This window comes from Schistocerca americana, chromosome 7 (genome assembly GCF_021461395.2).
Source record: "Schistocerca americana isolate TAMUIC-IGC-003095 chromosome 7, iqSchAmer2.1, whole genome shotgun sequence".
Taxonomy (NCBI): Eukaryota; Metazoa; Arthropoda; class Insecta; order Orthoptera; family Acrididae; genus Schistocerca; species Schistocerca americana.
The window spans coordinates 194,621,355-194,643,475 of NC_060125.1; the positions used below are offsets into that span (position 1 = coordinate 194,621,355).

General features: G+C 40.8%; 1 protein-coding gene across 1 annotated transcript in view; it reads left to right on the forward strand.

Moving 5' to 3' along the window:
• Window positions 1-22,121, forward strand: part of LOC124622183 (cytochrome P450 6j1-like) — a 135,490-nt gene that overhangs the window by 80,372 nt on the left and 32,997 nt on the right. Inside the window, exons 6-7 of the mRNA XM_047147829.1 lie at window positions 13,446-13,612; window positions 20,243-20,464. Of these exons, the coding sequence (XP_047003785.1) occupies window positions 13,446-13,612; window positions 20,243-20,464 (389 nt within the window). The remainder of the gene's footprint in view (window positions 1-13,445; window positions 13,613-20,242; window positions 20,465-22,121) is intronic.

Here is a 22,121-nt window from a genome sequence, read left to right on the forward strand (position 1 = left end):
GTTAAGGGAGACAAAGAGATGCCATCAAAGTATCGACCAATTTCAGTTTTGTCGACTTTGTCAAATATATTTGAAAACGTTCTGTTCAAGCGTATTCTTAAGCATTTGACTACAGATTATATATTGTCCTACTCACAGTTTGGGTTCCATGAGGGTACAGATATAGAGAAGGTTATTTACATGTACTGTGAGAATATACACTCGATGACAAGTTAGAGGCTACTGACATTTTCTGTGCTCTGTCAAAAACCTTTGACTGTGTGTATCGCAGCACTCTCTTAAGTAAATTAGAATGTTATGCTGTCACTGAGTACTGCAAAAGGGTTCGCGTATTACCTCACTACGAGGAGACAAAGGGTGTCGTTGCGAAATACCTGGTGAGTAGGCATTCAGTCTTTATATAATTTGAAATTAATTACATATGGTGTTGCTCAAGGTTCCATCTTGCGTCCGTTGGTTTTGTGTACATTAATGACACTCGTCTCTTACATTGTCAGATGCTAAGTTTGTTTTGTTTTCAGATGATACAAACATTGCAGTAAATAGCAAGTTAAGTGCACACTTAGAAATGTCTGCTAATCGAATTTTCACTGACATAAATAAACGGTTTAAAGCCAGTTCACTGTCATGAAACTTTGAAAAGACCACTATATGCACTTCATTACCTGTAAGAGATTTCCTTCCAACAGATATATAACGTATGAAGACATGTACATAGAAGGAGTTGACAGAGTTTAATTCCTAGGATTACAACTCGATAAGAAATTTAGTTGGAAAGGCGTACCACAGAACTGCTGAAGCACCTAAACAAGTGTGTAGCTGCATTGTGAATGATGTCAGATGTAGTAGATATGAATACAAAAGAAATTCATGCTTTACTTACTTTCATTCTGTTATGTCGTATGAGACCATACTCTGGAGTAACTCTTCAAACCAAGCAAAAGTTTTTAGAGTCCAAAAGCGTGTAATAAGACACATTTCTGATGTAAATTCAAGAACATCATTTAGAAACCTGTTCAAAGAACTGTGTATTCCAACCACTGCTTCTCCATATATTTATTCGTTCATGAAATTGGTTGCAAATAATATGTCTCTATCTACAACCAACAGCTCAATAATATTATCGATACCAGGAATAAGAAAAACTTAAAGTCACTTGTCTTGGTCCAAAAAAGGAGTCTAGTATTCAGGAACATACACTTTCAATAAATTGCCAGCAACCATTAAAAACTTGGTTTAAGATAAAGTACAGTTTAAACAGAGTCCGAAAGACCTCTTGGTAGGAAACATCTTCCACTCTGTAGATAAATATCTTAACTGTCAGACCAGCTTAAGTAAAAATTTCTGTTAGATTTCAGTTTTGACGGTATTCGGTCACAACAGTCAAGATAGGTTATTTTGTGTATTATTAATGTGCTAAAGGTGCATAACAATGTTTCATTCTGACAGTGTATTAATTCTGTAAGTATTATCAGTTAAAGTTTATTCTGATGTATTCATATATCTCGACAATCTCCTGACAAATGATCAAGGAAATGAGTATTATACTCACTGGTTCTATGTTTTTTATGTTATACTTTCTGACATGTTCCACACCCACGAGAATCATCTCGTTTTTGTGTCTGTGGACCGGAAACTGAATCTAATCTAATGTGAGATCAGAGTGAGCAACAGCAACTTTAACTGCCACAATTGCTATATCCGTAGTAGTGGATGCAAACCAGCGGTAGACATTCAAAGGATATTGAGAAAGAAACTGAGCTGTCTGTCATCTAGCGGAATCAGCATCTCTGCTGCTAATGGTCCTCCATCAAGGACCTCAGTATAATCTCTGGTAACACATGGAAGTCCTATAAATTCGTGTCGTTTCCATGACATAATACACTAAGTACCTACGAAAATACGAGACGATCTATTACTCCGACAGTTATCTTTGAGGATGACGACAGCGGTACTTATTGAAAGCTTTACTGTGCAAAAAAATCTTACACGACCAGAAATTCAGGAAGTATATATCTAAGAATGTCGCCTCAGATAACTACGTTCTACATCATAGATTACCGACCTATTTTGCACATCGGAAGCAATGGAGTCCTTCGCGATAATGTTAGCAAAGGAGAATAATGGCGTAGGAAAGATTCCCGTTAGGGAGGGGTATCTCCAAGTGTTGGAGAATATTATCAAGAAGAAGAGCACAGCTAAGCGACACTTATCTCAGAATTTATTTACCACATGAAAAATTCGTTTTTAAAAGTGTAATGAAGTTGTATAGCTTAGGTTCCTGAGAAACTCCGATGGGTTGTTCATTTGCACGATTTACAACGTTTTCCTACCTCTTGCACACTGAATTTCTTCTTGCGGATCGTGACCGTTGCGTGTCATGTTTCCCAGTTTAGCGTAGCTTCTTAGTGTCTTGGCCGGCCGCGGTGGTCTAGCGGTTCAGGCGCTCAGTCCGGAACCGCGCGACTGCTACGCTCGCAGGTTCGAATCCTGCCTCGGGCATGGATGTGTGTGATGTCCTTAGGTTAGTTAGGTTTAAGTAGTTCTAAGTTCTGGGGGACTGATGACCACAGGTGTTAAGTCCAATAGTGCTCAGAGCCATTTTTTTTCTTAGTGTCTTGACTGAGACATTGGGAATGATGAGAGAGATAACAAATAACTTCTCTAGCATATGAGGAACACGTCGCATACAGTACCAATCAGGGTGCCGTGTTTCACGTCTCCATCAAACGAACGGGTCAGCATTTACAATACCACATGCTCTCGCTCCATGAGATCCTGTGAAGTTGATTGGGATCTAATTCAAGAGAATAGTGTTTACTCTGTTGATCATTTACAGATCACAGGTATGGAGATACATTCTGCTTTTGTAATCATAGAGCAACAGGCGTCGCTGAAACAGTGCATTTCGGTCCATCACCAATTCGTTGGTCACAATGAAGGACGCGTTAGCATAGCGGAAATTAGCCGACCACATGGTTTCACGTCTGTGTATTCAGTTCTTTCCAGAGTCATTGCTAGTTGTATACAATGCTAGATTACCTACGCAGGGACTTTGAGATGGAAGATCAGGTAGTTACAGCGTGGCTATGAATCCAAGATGTAGTATTAGTAGTGACCTGGATAAAATAGGAGCAGAAACTGGGCCCGCAAATGTTGGGTTTGTGGAGGTCTTTCAGCTCCATGATCGGCCTTGGCTAAACACTGCTGTAAGGCATGTTAACACTGAGCTGAACAGGATGCTCAAGATATCGGTAAAATCTCACGTAAGTGTTGTTCCAGTGGATTCTATTGGTAGGTGGGGATACACTACTCATAGTCTGCACCTAAATAGAAGGCGGAAAGATAAATTAGCTTCTCTGTTAGCAGATACTGTATGGAGGGCCACAGTCATACAAGAGATAATCCCTGTAGTTAATCTACATCTACATCTACATTTATACTCTGCAAGCTGCCCAACGGTGTGTGGCGGAGGGCACATTACGTGCCACTGTCATTACCTCCCTTTCCTGTTCCAGTCGCGTATGGTTCGCGGGAAGAACGACTGCCGGAAAGCCTCCGTGCGCGCTCCAATCTCTGTAAATTTACATTCGTGATCTCCTGGGGAGGTATACGTAGGGGGAAGCAACATATTCGATACCTCATCCAGAAACGCACCCTCTCGAAACCTGGACAGCAAGCTACACCGCGATGCAGAGCGCCTCTCTTGCAGAGTCTGCCACTTGAGTTTGCTAAACATCTCCGTAGCGCTATCACGCTTACCAAATAACCCTGTGACGAAACACGCCGCTCTTCTATGGATCTTCTCTATCTCCTCCGTCAACCCGACCTGGTACGGATCCCACTCAAGTATAGGTCGAACGAGTGTTTTTTAAGCCACCTACTTTGTTGATGGACTACATTTTCTAAGGACTCTCCCAATGAATCTCAACCTGGCACCCGCCTTACCAACAAATAATTTTATACGATCATTCCACTTCAAATCGTTCCGCATGCATACTCCCAGATACAGAAGTAACTGCTACCAGTATTTATTCTACTATCGTATAATCATACAATAAAGGATCCTTCTTTCTATGTATTCGCAATACATTACATTAGTCTATGTTAAGTGTCAGTTGCCACTCCCTGTACCAAGTGCCTATCCGCTGCAGATCTTCCTGCATTTCGCTGCAATTTTCTAATGCTGCAACTTCTCTGTATACTACAGCATCATCCGTATGGAACTTCCGACACTATCTATTAGGTCATTTATATATATTGTGAAAAGCAATGGTCCCATAATACCCCCCTGTGGCACGCCAGAGGTTACTTTAACGTCTGTAGACGTCTCTCCATTGAGAACAACATGCTGTGTTCTGTTTGCTAAAAACTCTTCAATCCAGCCACACAGCTGGTCTGATATTCCGAAGTCTCTCACTTTGTTTATCAGGCGACAGTGCGGAACTGTATCGAACGCCTTCCGGAAGTCAAGGAAAATGGCATCTACCTGGGAGCCTGTATCTAATATTTTCTGGGTCTCATGAACAGATAAAGCGAGTTGGGTCTTACACGATCGCTATTTCCGGAATCCATGTTGATTCCTACAGAGTAGATTCTGGGTTTCCAGAAATGACATGATACGCGAGCAAAACCCATGTTCTAAAATTCTACAACAGATCGATGTGAGAGATATAGGTCTATTGTTTTGCGCATCTGCTCGACGACCCTTCTTGAAGACTGGGACTACCTGTGCTCTTTTCCAATCATTTGGAACCTTCCGTTCCTCTAGAGACTTGCGGTACACGGCTGTTAGAAGGGGGGCAAGTTCTTTCGCGTACTCTGTGTAGAATCGAATTGGTATCCCATCAGGTCCAGTTCACTTTCTTCCGTTGAGTGATTTCAGTTGCTTAATGGGGCCAGGCAGACAGGTTTTTTAGGTTAAAGCCAATAGAATAAAAGAAGCTTCATGTACAGTAAATAGGGATAAAGCTAAGGGTAGTATCAATTTACTTCATCAAAATACCAGGCATATGAAAAATAAAGTAGATGAGCTGTAAGTGTGTTTAGATTATTTCAAAAATAAGAATGAAATTGATATACTTTGTCTATCTGAACACTATGTAACTGTGGGGATGGAAAGTGTCGGTATAAACAGATTTAATTTAGCATCTTACATTTGCAGATATAACATGGAGAAAGGGGGAGTTGCCATTTACACAAAACAAGGATATTAATACAAAACTGTAGAAGTAAGCAAATTTTATTGCAAACAGCGCTTTGAAGTATCTGCATGTTAACTATAGCCAGACAATGTAGTGTTGATATTAACAACAGTGTACAGATCACCATCAGGGGAGTGGGAGCTTTTCATAAAAAAATGACTCCCTGATATGCTGTCTGTCAGATCAAAAGAAAAAGTTATTAATCTGTGGTGGTTTCAACGTAAACTTTATAAACAATTCTGATACGAAAAGTGAACTAGAAGTGTTATTAATGACTTAGAATCAGTGATCAATTTCCCTACATGTGTAACTCACGATAGTGGCACTCTAACAGATAATATATTTGTGCGGCAAGAAGATGTAAAACTAGTACATGCTTTCCCTGTGGTAAATGGATTATCAGACCATGATGCACAACTGATTAACTTACAAAATCTTGCAGGATGTACAGTATAGAAACAAGTAAAAGTGTAAGGTTGCTCAGTCAAGTATCTATAGAGCACTTCAGAGAAAGTTTAAGAAATGTTAATTGGGGAGATGTATATAATGAGCCAAATCCTAATGATAAATGCAATATATTTATTGAAGCTTCAATATATTTCTTGATAAATTTATATTCCTTTTTGAACATCATTGCCAAAACAATAGTAAATGTGGCATCAAACAATTTTCAAAGAAATCTTGGATTATTACAGGTATCTAAGTGTCTTCAGAAAGAAAAAGAAAACTGCATGAGACAGCAAGAATCATAAAAAAAGTTGTCAGTAAATCAAGAAATATGTATGTTAGAGATGAAGTTAACAACATGGACAATAAAATCAAATCAATATGGAATGTTGTTGGAAGGGAGACAGGAAAAGTAACCATTGGGGTAGGTAGTATTACTATTAAAGAGACTAAGATCATCTTAACTAACAGTACGCAAGTAGCTAATGTATTTAACATTTTTAAGTGTAGGTGAAAAAACTGGTGAGAATAGTTCAAAAGAAAAAGCCAAGAAGTACATGGAAGAGTAATTTTTGAGAAATTCAGATTATTTTTCACCTAACAACCTCTTGTGAAATAAGGAAAATCATTAAATCTTTGAGAAATAGATGTTTATTGGAGTAGATGACATCTCAAACAAGATATTAAAACAATGTGGAGCAGTTACAGCTGATGTTCTGAGTCACACATGTAATGTATGACTAACTAAAGAAATTTTCCTAGACAGGTTAAAATATTCCAAAGTGAAGCCTTTCTACAGAAAAAGGGACACCACAGACGTCAATAATTACTGACCAATATCATTACTTACAGCACTTTCAAAAATTGTAGAGAAAGTAATGTACTCAAGAATAGTTTGCCATCTCAACAGTAATGGGATGCTTAGTGAATCACAGTTCGGATTTAAAAAATGCTGTTCCACTGAAACAGCAGGATACAATTTCACAGCCTCATAATAGATTCTTTAAATAGTAAAATGTCACCAGTAGGAATTCCCTGTCACTTAGCCAAAGCATTTGATTGTGGGAACCATGACATTATATTACTCTATGGCATAAATTGAACAGTATATGAGTGGTTTACGTCGTATTAGAGAGCAGGAAGCACAGTTTCTTTATATGGTTCAAGTGATTTAAGAAAGTTTGCCACTTCATCTAACTGGGGTGAAATTACATCTGGTGTCTCACAGGGCTTGGCATGGTCCCCTTCTGTTCTTGATATATGTGAATAACCTCCCTTCTTATTTGAAATAAGAAACTAAACTGACACTGTTTGCTGATGATACAAGCATAATTATGAATCCAGTAAAAGAAACTCCAATAGAAAATGATACAAATAATGTCTTTGGAAAAGTTATTAACTGGTTTTCTGCATATGGGCTTATCCTGAATTTTGAAAAAAAAAATACAGTGCATTTAAGTTTCTGCTGATAGGAGCACAGTTCCTTCCATCAATATAACACGTAAACAGAAGTCAGTAGCCAGGGTAGAGCATAATAAGTTTTTTGGGTGTACATATAGATGAGAGTCTTAATTGGAAAATTCATATTTTGATCTCCTAAGGCGACTAGTTTTAGCAACTTTTGCAGTCAGAATAATTGCCGATTTTAAGGATATAGAAATTAATAACCTAGCTTACTTTGCATACTTTCACTCTCTGATGTAACATAGAATAATATTTTGCGGTAACTCAACACTTAGGGAAAAACTATTCACTGCTCAAAAGAAAGTGGTTACAATAATGTGTGGGGCTCATAGCCACACATCTAGTAGGCATATGTTTAAAAGGTCAGGAATTCTTACAACAACCTCACAGTACATTTAATCAGTAATGAAATTTCTTCTCAACAACATGGACCAGTTTAAAAATAATAGTGACATTCATGATTGTAATATCAGAAGAAAGAATAACTTACACTATCATCTACTTAACCCATCTTTGTCACAGAGAGGGGTAAAATATGGTACTGTAGAACAATTGGCGTCTGAGCTATCCTTACGGTAAATATTCCAATCTGAACTTAGGATTTCGTTGCTAGTCACTCCCCGTTTCAACCAGCTTTCTGTTCCTAATACCATCTGAGCATTATAACATTCAATAAGCGATACTAATTCAGGAACCTTTCCTTGGATATTCCTGCAGTTAACCAGTATCATATTAACCTTTTCTACATCTGATCTGCGAGGACGTGCTTTCTCTGAGAACATTGTGGCTGATGTAAAATCGATTGTGGCAGTCATTTCGCCTTTGACACCAAGCGGTGATTTCTCTAACCTAAAAAGCTCCTAAGTGCACGCCAGACTTACTCACTATCCAACTAACCGCTTCCTGCGTGTCTTACTCTCATGACCTATTAAGGGAAACCCTACAATTCTCCATCAGATAGCGGAGGTCGAGGAATTCGCATTCGACACCGTCGCAGAGTCGTCTGAGCCTCTGATTGAATTATCGACTCCGCTCCTAACCAGAGGACCGCGATCGGCCATGGGTACTCTTCTATAAATAGTAAGCTTAGCCTGCACCTCGCTGGCTGCACCCTGCTAGTTGCCTTCACAAAATCAGCTATCTGCAGAAAAGGAGCCGAGGATACCCTCGGAATCCAAGCCGCAGGAGTCATTCCTGCCGATATGTGCCACTATTTGCAGCCGGCCGACCCAATGTGCTCGATAGACGCAGGCATGGTCTCCTGTACGTTATGGATGAGCCCCCCGGCGAACATACCGAGTGCACAGGCATTCTTGCCTGCCATACATACTATTTCACTGACGCGCTCTATTATGTGCATTAAGTTGGACCTCTCAATGATTTTAAACATGGCTGCAACAGCATAGGCGAAGTAATGGTGCTAAACTGTTCGCTTTGACCCTGTGCCCATAGTCATGTTGTACAAATGGAGAAGATGTCTCAATTATTGACGACGCCTTTGGCATAATTGTTTTATTAATCTCCATTACATGATGTAATTTCAGATGTTTTACTTCTGATGAAGGTATATTTATATGTACTGAAACCTTGGTCAAGAAATTTTAATAAATTTTTATCCTGCAACTGTTTTTGGCTGTCATCCTTTATCGTGACCTCTCAATGCTTAGAATACCCGCCTTCCGCACTTCTCCGGACTGGACAGAAATCGGCCGCTGGCTCAACAGGAGAGGCCTCAACAAGAGAGGGCTCCGTTGCTGTTCTAACAGTGGGTAATACTTCGCTAAGGCGTAAGGAGCCAGCTTCGCGGTGAGTTATCTCTTTTGCCTTCCGCCCAGTGATGCACAAACCCACCACTGCCCCCACTCACTCTCGAATGAGGACGGACTGGCCCGGAATTGAACTAGCGCACAATAAAGTATAATATTTCGGTACACAATAACCACGTAACTGCGAAGTCCCAATGCGTCTTAACTAAAAAAAATGTAGTGAAATTCTGCTAAACAGGTGTTAAGTCGGGCAGCCAAATAATCAAATAAAATTCAGGTACCATAGTAAAAAATTCACGCGACTTTTTCCAACACTGAAACCAGCAACAGATACGGCAACGATCGAAACACGCGAAAATATTCCTAATTTTCGGACACAATTTAAATTTAACAAGAAAATTTTTTTGTACTGTACCTCAAAAGTAGCGCCTTCGACGCTGGTCGCTCTTTGACCTATCAAATGTGCGTACAGTAGACAATACCTAAAAATCTCTAAAAACTCTAAATCATGCGTCATCGCGACAGACATAAAAATACTAGATTAAGCAATGTCGGGCTGGGCTAGCACTGGGATGGGTGACCATCCAGTCTGCCGGGCGCTGTTGGCATGCGCGGTGCACTGAGCCCTTGTGAGGCAAACTGAGGAGCTACTTGACTGAGAAGTAGCGGCTCCGATCTCGCAAACTGACATACAGCCGGGAGAGCGGTGTGCATCCAGTGATGCCTAATTTAAAGAGTCGTAAGGATGATTTCCACGATACTGGTCATACAAACAAATTAAAAGGCGTAATGAATTGGTCTCATCAATGTGAAGAGTATGTTGTTATAACGTAGCCCGTCGGGAACATGTAGCTTACTGATCCTCACAGCTCACCACATGGGAAAGTACACACAACTCAATGGCCGCTAACTTGCTAAATCGCACGTAAACCAGCGGCGAACAAGCGACCGAATTTGCGAAATCTCACAGCCTCTCTTACAACAATTGCCAACCAAGTATGGTGGGCATCTCCATGACATTTACGCGTTTACTAATCGAACACGTGTCGAATCGCTCTCATTTTTTGAATGTGTTCTACATTCTCAACTAATCCTTTCCCAGACTGGTGCGCAGTACTCAAGAATCGGCCGAAGGAGTGATTCTATGAGCCATTCGTTGCGTGATTGTTTCTTTGTTCATGAAGTTTGCAGGTATCGTTCTATCGAAAGGTGTTTAAAGTTATCAGTCTGTAGAATGGTTTGATACAAGCGTTTTCTTTCTTGTGTTAATCTTTCCATCAGTATGTACATATTACATCCAGCTTTCTCTTTTTTCACAACTTACTTCTTATTTATTGTCCCTTCTGTCTCTTTCTTTTTCCTATTTATTGCTCCTTTTACTGCCACATTAACAGTTCTTGGAAGCTATTGCTAATGCTAACCAATTTCTGCTTCTGATAACTTGTTAAGCGTTGCCAACGTTCAATGCCCATGTTTCAAATACCTACCTATTTTGTACTTCACCAGTCCGTTTAATTTTTAGCACTCTTCTGAAAAACAACATTTCAAGCGGTTCCAGTTTCTTTTTCTCCATATTTTACACAGTAAACGTTTTATTCCCGTGCAACGCTGCAATAGGGATCTCACTCCTAGTTCTTCCTTCGTTAGACCGATGACCGTAGCAGTCTGGTCCCTTTAATCCTACAAACCACCACCTTGCTTCGTTAAGTGAGAATAACTTCTGCTTGTAGAGTTCTTTGTCGTTGCAAAAATCATTCTTCACCTTCGTCTATCTACCTACAGTATCCTCCTTACTCTAGCCATCTTTTCAGTCTTGGTTTCTACGTAAGAAATTTCTTCTTCCTCTTTTTCTTTATCTTCTATGCTTCTTTCCCTACATCAGCTTATCTTTAGCTAATTCACGCTTCGTTCTGACCCTCTATGTGCCAGTGGTTTCATAGTTTTTCACCACTGCTATCTACACCTTTTACCGGTAGTTCCTCATCTTCCTTTCTTCTGCTCTTCTCGTGTAGGATCTTTTCTTCTTTACCTGCTCTTCACCCAAAGCATGAAAGAAAAACCAGCTGAACTAGTTGACCTGTGTCTAAATTTACTTCTTCATCTTACGTCACTCTCCACAGGCATTTCGGCTCCATCTACCTTTGCTTGAAGAGCACGAAAATTGTATTCGTTAGTTAGGCTTCGACTAATTCTTAAAGAGTGAACATAAATCGGGAGACTTCATGTTATATATTTGTAGGTTAGCTTTCTTCTCGCTGACTTTTTCGTTGAATATGAAGATTCTGGAGTATTTTTTCACTGTTCTCCTGATGACATCCAGCCGTCTCCCTACGATTGTGTGTCACTTTTCTGCTGCTACCAAGAACTCAGTTTTGACAATTGTATCAAGATGTTGTAATTTAGACCCATAACACAACTGTCTCTTGTTATACGGGTCCTTAATTAGCTTATAAACAATTTTCATTTTCCTCTCACGCATTTTATTTGGAACCTTATCCGATTTGTTATCTTCTATCAATTCTCCTAGGTAAATGAATATCTTTATTATGCAGACTTTCACTTCTCTAAGATCTAAAGTGTGTGGGGCATTTTCAGTGTTGATAATAAACTCAATGGGACACTATGACATTCGTAGTCCATCCCCTTTTACCTAACTTTGAAGTTATTTAGTTTTTTCCTTTATTGTTTCCAGGTAATTGAGAAAGATAGTCAGCCCGCATTCTCTCTTCGAACACAAAAATCTCGTTTACGTGAGATTTGTCCTCTAATTCTCACACAATTTTTTCCCAGAAGACATTTAAACAATACTGGACATAGCCTATGTCCTTGTCTATCTGTTTTGCTATCCATTCTTAACTGTCTAGGACCACGAAATGGGTCAATCTCAAAAAATTAGAGAGCCGTACATGTAAAAAAAGCCAACCGCCATACCGCAGTGGTAACTCCGGTTCCCGTCAGATCACCGGAGTTAAGCGCTCTCAGGCTGGGCTAGCACTTGAATGGGTGAGCATCTGGTCTGCCGAGCGCTGTTGGCCAGCGGGGTGCACTTGTGAGGCAAACTGACGAGCTACTTGATTGAGAAGTAGCGGCTCCGGTCTCTTAAACTGACATACGGATGGGAGAAAGGTGTGCTGACCACATGCCCCTCAATATTCGCGTCGAGTGACGCCTGTGGGCTGAGGATGACACGGCGGCCGGTCGGTACCGTTAGGCCTTCCAAGGCCTGTTCAGACATATAAAAAACTACACGAAAAACCATATAAAATTCATGTTTTGCGGTTCGGTCAACTTAAGGACACCACATTTCGAAAAGCCACGTCGCCTTAAGTCAACCTTCCTTTAAGATTTTTAGCAGTAGATGATAGCTGTACTAGGTTTTATAATTTATGTAAAAATTTCAAACAGGCAGTAAGTCAATTCGTTTCAGGAGTTTCTCAGGTGATAATCAATGGCTTAAAAAACAACAAGAAGCGGGAAAAGATTGAACTACATTTACTGTGTCGTATGTAATGACAATGTAACAAAACAGGATAATTTTTTGTAGAAACATTAAATAAATCTTTATGCCGTGTAGTGAACTGAGATGAACTATCTTCTAGTTATTCTGAAGTTTTTACAAACAAGAAGTACATAGTAAAACGAGTCTCTCACAGCAGTTGTCACAGTAAATTTTCTGTAGCTGTACTAGGTTTTATAATTTATGTAAAAATTTCAAACAGGCAGTAAGTCAATTCGTTTCAGGAGTTTCTCAGGTGATAATCAATGGCTTAAAAAACAACAAGAAGCGGGAAAAGATTGAACTACATTTACTGTGTCGTATGTAATGACAATGTAACAAAACAGGATAATTTTTTGTAGAAACATTAAATAAATCTTTATGCCGTGTAGTGAACTGAGATGAACTATCTTCTAGTTATTCTGAAGTTTTTACAAACAAGAAGTATATAGTAAAACGAGTCTCTCACAGCAGTTGTCACAGTAAATTTTCTAAAAACGAAACTCTCAGTGCCCAAAATCTTTTCAAGTTTTGGTGGGCTTTGTTCCCAATACCCAGTGCTCCCAGTACCCAGTATACTATATTTTACACCAGTGATCTGATATATGGTGTGTGTCATCAACGGCTTTTTAGCCTATGCTTTTGCTTTGCGTACAACGTCCTGTTCTACTTCAAATTTCCCGTCCTTTAATTAATTTTTTCTTGACTGAATCAGTGAAAAAGAGATTAAGCTACTAGTTTTGGACCTCCAGGGCTGTAGCAGGATTTTAAGAGACCATCGTAATTTTTGGCCGTTTAATTTTTTATTTATATAAACTGGCATTGCAGTTTGGCTGTTTTCAAGTGAAACACACAAAAAATTTCGTTTCAATACACTTTCAAAAATCTGCTCAAGCACTAAATTTTCGCTGTTTTTCACTCGAAAACGACTGAAGACCGAAATTGCCATGGTACATATTGTAAATAAAAAATTTTAACTATCAAAGGCGACAGTGATGTCCTTAAAAAGGTTTTCTGTTATGCAAAAATCCCTGTATAAGAAAAATTACGGTGTGGTTTTTGTGACAGGTTGATGCCGGAGGAGGTGCACAATTTCCTACGCAGCGTCGTGGGCCAGACGGTGGCTCGCCGCCAACATGACGGTGTCTACCGCAACGACTACCTGCAGATGCTGGTGGAGCTCAAGACCAAGGGATACCTGGACGGCGCGGGGCAGGTGCTCGCCGACAAATCTGGTGAGTGTAAATCTTACAGTCTACTACGTTCCAGAACACAATACAACAACACTAAGATACTAAGATGTAAATGTTTCCTAGGAAACACTTTATGCTACATATCAATGATACTGAGTTGGTCACACACGTTAAGCCTCTGATTTGGAGTGTTTCTCTTCTATATGTTCTACATGGTCCACAACCTGTTGGATAGCAAAAGTCAGGCTTTAACAAAACTATTTCTGTACTCATTTCAGTTCTAATATACTTTGTTATTTTGGAAGATGGATATCAACTGTAGGAGATCTCTGACAGGGTAGTAAGATCTACTGAGCATACGTCCGGAAACGCGTGGTTTCCCCGCTGGAAGTTATTTTACTCATACAGTACATTAGCGGACAGAACGATATCTTGTGATCAAGAGCAGGTGTTCCAAGATGCGCCAATGGACCTAGAGGCGTCCAGCACACGCCACAACATGCTCAACCGTGCACCTGCAAATGCACCAGTTTGCGCCCAAACGCACAGTGGATAATGTGAATAAGTTTTTCTAGCGTATGAAAATGGTGCTTGGATTGGGTTGAATGTTACGAACAACCGGACTGCCTCCAGTAATCCATCGACTTCCTAAGGTATTGTCGAGGTTGCTTTTTACCGTAATGTAGAGTTGGACTCAGCACTGCCATGTAGGAGGAATGTCCTCCATAACAAATTTCTGGTAGCTTGTTCCAGCAAGAGTGAAAGTGACTGAAATCAGATACGACGTTTATGTACACTGCATATGGAGGATCATGTGTGATGAACACCTGCGCTACTCTCAGGCAAGCCGAGTGACCATGTGGAAAATTCTCCATTGAAACTGTTACTACCTGTATCACGTACATCACGTGTACGGATTAATTATTGACGTACATTCATGTGTAGCATCAGTCCACTGGAAAATGCAGTGGCAGTTCAATGAAGAACGATTATTCCCAGCAGAAGATACCCAATAGCTACCGCTCTCACAATAAGGTCAACTGATACTGCTGGTTTATGTCCGACATAACAGAGGAATTCTGTGCGGGCACAAATCAATGATGTAGAAGTTGATGAAACTGTCTCTCTTCAATGTGCATCATCTGTGAATGTGGTGTATGGCAGGAGTCCCAGGATGCTGGCTGCATGATGAAAAAATCATCATAAATGTTCCTACAGAGAAAAGTGAGTCAGCGATGAATCCTTACACGTTGTGATACAGGTAGTAACACTTTGAATGGACGAAGTTCCACAAGATCGTTGGGTTCACCCAATATTGCTCGGCCGTGTGACTGAGAATATCACAGGTGTTGAACCTACATGATGCACAACATACGTTGTAAGTAGGTGTAGCTGATTTTGATGGTCATCCACTCCCACAAACTCGCCTATCTCCTGAAACACCAAAACAGTAGGAGAGGAGGGTGAGGGTCTACTTGTTAATGTCACACTGAAGGCGAACAACCATCTGTCCCTTGTAATGAGATAATCGGTCGTATGAATGGTTTGGTGAAATTTCCCGCGACTTTCTCTCCTGTGCCAATTGTTTCATCACAGAATCTCACTGGCACCAAATACCCTCAATTATTTGTTGGATACACTCCAATCTCTGTCTTCCTCTACAGCTTTTTTTCCCTCTACGGCTCGTTATAATATCAGGAAAGCTAATTTCTAACTCCCTAACACATGTCATATCATCCTTTCCTTTCTTCTAGATAGTATTTTCTACATCTTCCTTCCTTCGTCTTGTCTTACAGTCAACTTAATTTTCAGTATTCTTTTGTAATACCACGCGTCAGACTCATCGATTCCTTTCATTTTCGGTTTTTACGTAGTCTAATATCGTATTAAGGTGCAACGATCATATTTGATTAGTTCCCTATTCCAATTCTAGGTCATCGTCAACTACACTTTCATTTGCGTCAGTCAACCAATAATAACAAACATGCAGCAGCTCGAAGCCGTTGCAATCTAGGGAAACAGTAACGTCCTCTGGCAAGAAAACAGCGTCTCGTCCCATTGGAAGATAATTTACAGGATGTCGGTTGGTGTGACCTTGGTACAGGAACCACGCAGCTCCGATCCTCATTGGACCTTCTTAGTTATTTATCTTCTCAACAATCACTCCCTTGCAGTTTGATTGTACTTTTAAAAATCATACTGCGTATCAGAACATTTATCACTTCAGATGTTTGAACATTATCGTACTCATAGTTCCGCTGCCTAGAAGAGACGTTTAGATGAAGTCGTTTTCCACTGTGTGCTGCAAATTTCTTCACTTATATTTACAATTGGTCATTTTACAACTTAAGGTAAATCTTAAACGAACATTGCACAAATTATTAATGCATACATTGGGTATGGCATTAATAAATACAATTCGTTAACATTATATATAATGAGTCTTGTGAAATGAGAACACACCTCAGGCAAACAATGTAAAACAGTTTTATTAACAAATGCATCAACCAAAAGCTCCTCTTTGGAGAAAAGTTGATCACTACAGTAGTTTGTGAAAGTTCGTGACTGACACTGAATGTACACGTGACTGAACCGAGGCTGAGGCCCTTAATGATGGAAAGTGGAAGTCTGGTATTCACTTGGTCGCAGAGCAAGATACAACGTAAAATTTAGTTGTTAGAAGAACAATGTACGAAGATAAAGCTGACGTCTGCTTCCCAAGTCATGCTCGTTCCTAATGCCTAAGTCAAGTCCTGGTGACGATGGCGACAGACATTAGCGGCTTCCTCGGTCAGCGGTGGCTGGCGAGCGGCATGGCGTCAAGCACAGCGAAGATTCCAAAAGAGATCTCTCCAGACCTCAACGAGAGTCTGGCTTGGAGTGGAATTGCTGCACCCTTAGTACCCAGGCCCCATAGAGATACAAGAGGAACTGTTCACGACCACGTGGGCCACGGAAGCAAACAGGTCGCAGGAGCGACGACCGTTAGTGGCACACACGTTGCTGCCTGCTGGCCTAGTCAGCATGAACGAAGTTCTGTCGTCTCTTGCTCTGACGCCTTTAATGTTAGGCAGCTCGCATGCCACAGGTATGAGAAGGATTGCAGGTCTGCCAGGCGAGCGACCCTGCATCACAACACAGGATGTGTCTTACGTCGGGGCTCTTGGCAGGGGGGCCAATTTCAGGAATATTATTGTCCACAATCCATTGCCTCACAGATGGTGCTATGTGAAAGGGTGCATTGTCATGTTGATACAAACAATTATTGTCTCCGAACTGGCCCTGTACTACATGCAGCACATGGTGCAGTTAAATATTTTCTTGTCCTTCCGAATTTACCGTTTTCTTATGCACAATAAGGGGACTACAGCTTTACCGCGTAGAACACCCCAAGACTGTAAGACAATCTGTTCTGTACTTTATTGCTTGCACTACACACGATGGCAGGTAACGTTCTCCAGGCATTCAGCAAACATAAGGATGGAGCTTGATTCATTACTCCAAATCACTCGTTATCAGTCATTTTCTATCAGTGGATTCGCTCTTTACACCGCCTCAAGCGTCGCTTAGCACTGACTACAAAAATATGTCACTGCTTCTCTGTTGACAACACGATACTCCCCGGCTCCTTTTATACTGGCGAGTGAGCTTCTAGTGACATCTAGTCGCCAATTCCGTATTACGTGAGGGTCTCCGCGTACGTTTTATCAGGTAATGTACTGTGTTGACTTGAGAATCATGTAAAGAGCTAAACTGACGAAACGCACTTACAGGGTGAGTGAATGTTAATGGTCAAACAGACACAGGCCCACAGAGAAACCATTTGTGAGAGAACGGACTACGTTGTTTATAAACTCTGAAAGCATACTGTAAAACTTCCAAAGTCGTGTTTGCAAGTTTCTCGTTGGTATTTGAAAAATTGGCATAAAACTTATTTTGACATCGAAATACGTAAATCTCAGTGCCGGACGACAAAACTGTGTTAAAATTAAATTTTGACGGCACGTATGTGATGCTCATGCTACACAATGGGAAATCCAGACTAGCCAGTACATCAAACAACTTGTACGTGAGAGAGTAATTCGTTTTCGACGAAATTTACGTACGCTATCCGACTGCAGAACAAGTGACTCAGATTAAAATGTTGTTCCTGAATATTGTTAATCTTTATCTGTGATCTTGCAAACAATGACTCTACCGGAATTGTTCATTTAATTACACAGCAAATGAACATAACACTTAAAGCACCTGTCTTTCTGATAAAACTGCTTGAAAACTCACAAGATACCATATTTCTGAAATCTTTAACTGACTTAAAACCTCTGAAATGATAATTTTACAAATACACTCCAACAATTATTGTACCTTACAGTGGACATGAATTGTGATGATGGTTCAATTTGTTGGCTTATCTGTGCGCACGGAACGCTCGTGTATTCTGCATCCTGTTACTATTAAGATAATGATGAAACTATCAAAAATCTAATTTCATTTACCGTACTTGTGATTTGCAATGCAAGACGGTATCTCATCACTCTCTATAAAAATGATTCTAGAACACACAACTCGCGATGTGCAATGCGAGCTTACAGAACTCATTCATAAAGGTAAAGAAAGAGAAAATGAGAAACTAAACTAAACGACTGATAAATGAGAAGAAGACTCCAAGTTAAACTATGCTTCATTAAGCCAGAACACCTACACACATTTTCATGACGTTCTCACAACTAGATAAGTTAGCAACATATTTCTTAATAATTTTCCTGTGCACGATTACATTCCTTGACACTTGTTTCAATTATAAGACAAAATTATATAAAACCATATACTGCATTATAATATTTCTGTAGTAAACTTCAGCCGTACGCAATGTTCCAACAGTCGAAATTACACACTTACAAATATTACCTTGAAATTTCTCGTTTTAACATTCTTCTACTGATATAACCTCGTTTTCTTTACTCAAAATATGTTAGTACAAAATTCTTCTTAAATAATGCTGCCTCTACTACACGGCAGACCAGCTTCCATCCTTTTCAAACCGAGTACATAGCCAGTCTTACACACTCAACTTTGCTACTCTCTTCAAAAGAAACCTCTCTGACCAACAAGTGTGCTCTCAAGAACAGACAAAGAATATAACTGTATCGATACTACAGAGGCTGAGTACATTTATCAAGTTCGCAATTACATTCGAGTTCATGGCCAAGACTTCTTGAAACTCGACACGGCAAATACGACAGTTACCTTTCAATGATATGATAATTAAATCAAGACCCTAGGCTGTCGACAGGCGTTGATATACATCAACGGGGACACTTAAAAATATGTGCACCGACTGCGACTGGAACCCGGGATGTCCTGATTATATGGCAGACGCTCTATCTATCTGAGCCACCGAGGGGACAGAGGATAGTGCGACTGAAGGGATTTATCCCTTGCACGCTCCCCATGAGACCCACATTCCCATCTTAATGTCCACACACTACATTCGTAGTGCCCATGCCCATTACACTCATTAATCACGGCAGACAATCTTACCGAGTCCCGTAAGAGTTCGGGCAATGGCTGTGTATCCAGCACGGGACTCGGTAGGATTGTCTGTCATGAGTAATGAGTGTAATGGGCAGGGGCACCACGAATGTAGTGTGTGGACATTCCAGTTGGGAATGTGAGTCTCACGGGAAGCGTGCAAGGGATAAATCCCTGCAGTCGCACTATCCTCTGTGCCCTCGGTGGCCATGTAAGCAGCAGATCCCGGGTTCGAGTCCCGGTCGGGGCACATGCTTTCAACTGTCCCCGTTGATGTATATCAACACCTGTCGACAACTTAGGCTCTTGATTTAATTATCATTTGATTCAAAGAGAGCCGCATGGTCACCTATGGTATCTGTTCTTTCGGACATGTCCGAAAGAACAGTTACCATCTTTATACAGTTACCTTTCAGCTCTTCCTAACTACGAAAATCGTAGTGAAAAAAATTACTGTATATTTCGGCGGAAGCGGAGCTGCCTCATGGACCAGGATTACTTAAGGATACTCCATTCGAGCAGCGTCAAGATGTGTCATATAACCTGACAGAAAGTCGGCAAATTTTGCTGCGACTATGAGAGAACACGACGAAATATTCTACTAGACAGCTGTAAACGTTTGTCAAGAAACAGAAAAGCAATCGAAATTATTGGAAACTCATTCAGGATACGGTATTGCATGCAGCTGCAGGACCGACACAGCCTTCAGCGTCGCTTATCGCCTTCCTTAACAGGTGCGAGAGTACTGTGATTGCAACATGTAACTGTAATATACTAAACCACTAGTAGAACTGCCTTGCACTTTCATTAGTAGCAACAGTATTTATACCGACTACCACGCAGTTACTCTTTTAAACTATCGTTATTTTCCTAACGAGGACAGTTTTACATAGAATGAAGACCGATGGCCACAAATTAGCGATTATTTCATAGACCGTTCGTTTACCATGTTTACGAAGTACAATTTGCTCCTAGTGTCTTGAACTGTCAACTGTGTCGTTTTGCCCCATTAATTTCGAACAACCCGTACACATAAAGAAATTTCAGATCAAAGCAGGCGTTGACTTCATTCTACCGTTTCATACTTTGTCTGTTGGAAAACTAATGTGTCACGTAGCTCACAATGTCCTACCATTGCAGTCTTCACGGACCTGGACATAGCGGCGCAAGTAACGACTTTCATGACGGACGGCGTGCACACCAGCTCCACGGCCATGTCGTTCGTACTGTACGAGTTGGCGCTCCACCCAGACGTGCAGCAGCGGCTGCGGCAGGAGCTGCAGGAAGCTCTCAGCAAGCACGGAGGGCAGCTCGGCTACGACGTCATCCAAGAGGCCACTTACCTGGACATGGTCATCTCAGGTCAGCGCCTGCCTTACCTGCTTCTACGCATACCACCTTTGTCTTCGCAAAGTACACGTAGCTTTATGATACAGGGCAGTCCGAAGCTAGAGAGTCAAAAGTACACAAACCGTAGAGTATTCCAAACTGGTTACCTTCACGTAAGGAACTAATGGTTGGAAACGAATATTTAGTTTCTATTAATATAAACGTCTAAGGTTATAGTAAAAACTTCAACACACAGCAAATGTCTGAAAGGACAACCAGCAATCTATTAAAGACGATTGGTGCTTGTTGACAAATCTTCTCCTTCTACTATCCGGCATCATCCCCTCAAATTCTGCTGCACTATCCAATACTTGTCGAGAAACTTGACAAGCTTTCAGAGGCTTGAACGACACAGTTTCTTTTAACTTTGTATCCGCAGTGATGAATTGCTTTCATTCTTTTATATTGGTTTATCATCTCGCAAAATCATATGAAGTTTCAAAAGTATATTTCCACTTTCGACTGTTATTAGCCATCTTACGATCATAAAAGCAGTGGTTGACTTAGAAGCATACTGAGAAAAACACGTTCTCACTGTGCTTGTGGCTGAATTTCTCCTTCCTTTTTCGATCTGAATGTAGTCAGTGATTGTCATGCGTAGTAAATTTCATTTGAAATTTTGCGATTATTCGAGATAATAACCCATTTTAAAGAGATATTCTCAATTACAGGACGTCTCCATAATTATTTAAATATCGTTCTTTACTAAAAGTTCATTGAATTAGCGATGCAAATGTTGTGGAAGCTTTAATTTGTATTGGCAATAGAACCACAATTCCCCCCCCCCCCTTCCTCTCCTCCGGCCCCCTTAGAGAATGTGGTATACAGAGTATCCCAAGAGGAACTGTCAATCACGGGAATTATAAATCGAAGAGAAAAAAGTCGAGTAAACATTGTCAAATGCATACCTTAAGAACTAGGAGCACATATTAATCTTCAGTACGGTGAAACATATCTATCCTACTGCAAACTCTTTGATTTCCATATTTAGAGAGGTGGTAGTACGAACCAAAACAAGAAGAAAACGTTCAGCAAACGTGGGATGACGTGCATATTTTAAGTGCTCATAGCTCTTAACGTATGCATTTTAGAGCCCATGTTTGCACGAGTATTTTTGCTTCGAATGATCGTTCCTATCACATCGGTGAATACTGAGACTCCCTCCTGGGACACTTTGTACGTAGGATACAGCGAACATTTCAGTGTAATTGTATGACTTACACCTCATCATCATCATTTTCTTCGGCCTTTGTCCCACTTCAACACGGGGTCGGCCCTGTTACTATGGATGCGATGATGTTAGTGTCAGAGGGTGGACAGATGCCCTTCTTTTCGCCACCTCATACCCCCTGGGACGGAAGTAGTGTCCCCCAGCTGTCTGTGTCTAGTGTAACATATGGAATAGTGCAAATGTTTTCAAATGTCTGCGAGTCGTGTAACTGAGGCGGGACATGGGACCAGTCCAGTATTCACCTACTGGCATGTGGAAAACCGCCTAAAGATCCCATCAAGGCTGGCCTGCACACCGGATATCGTTAATCCGCCGGGTGGATTCGATCTGGGGCCAGCGCGCCTACCTGGGTCCAGAAAGCATCGCATTAGCGCCCTCGCCTAACCTGGCGGGTAACTG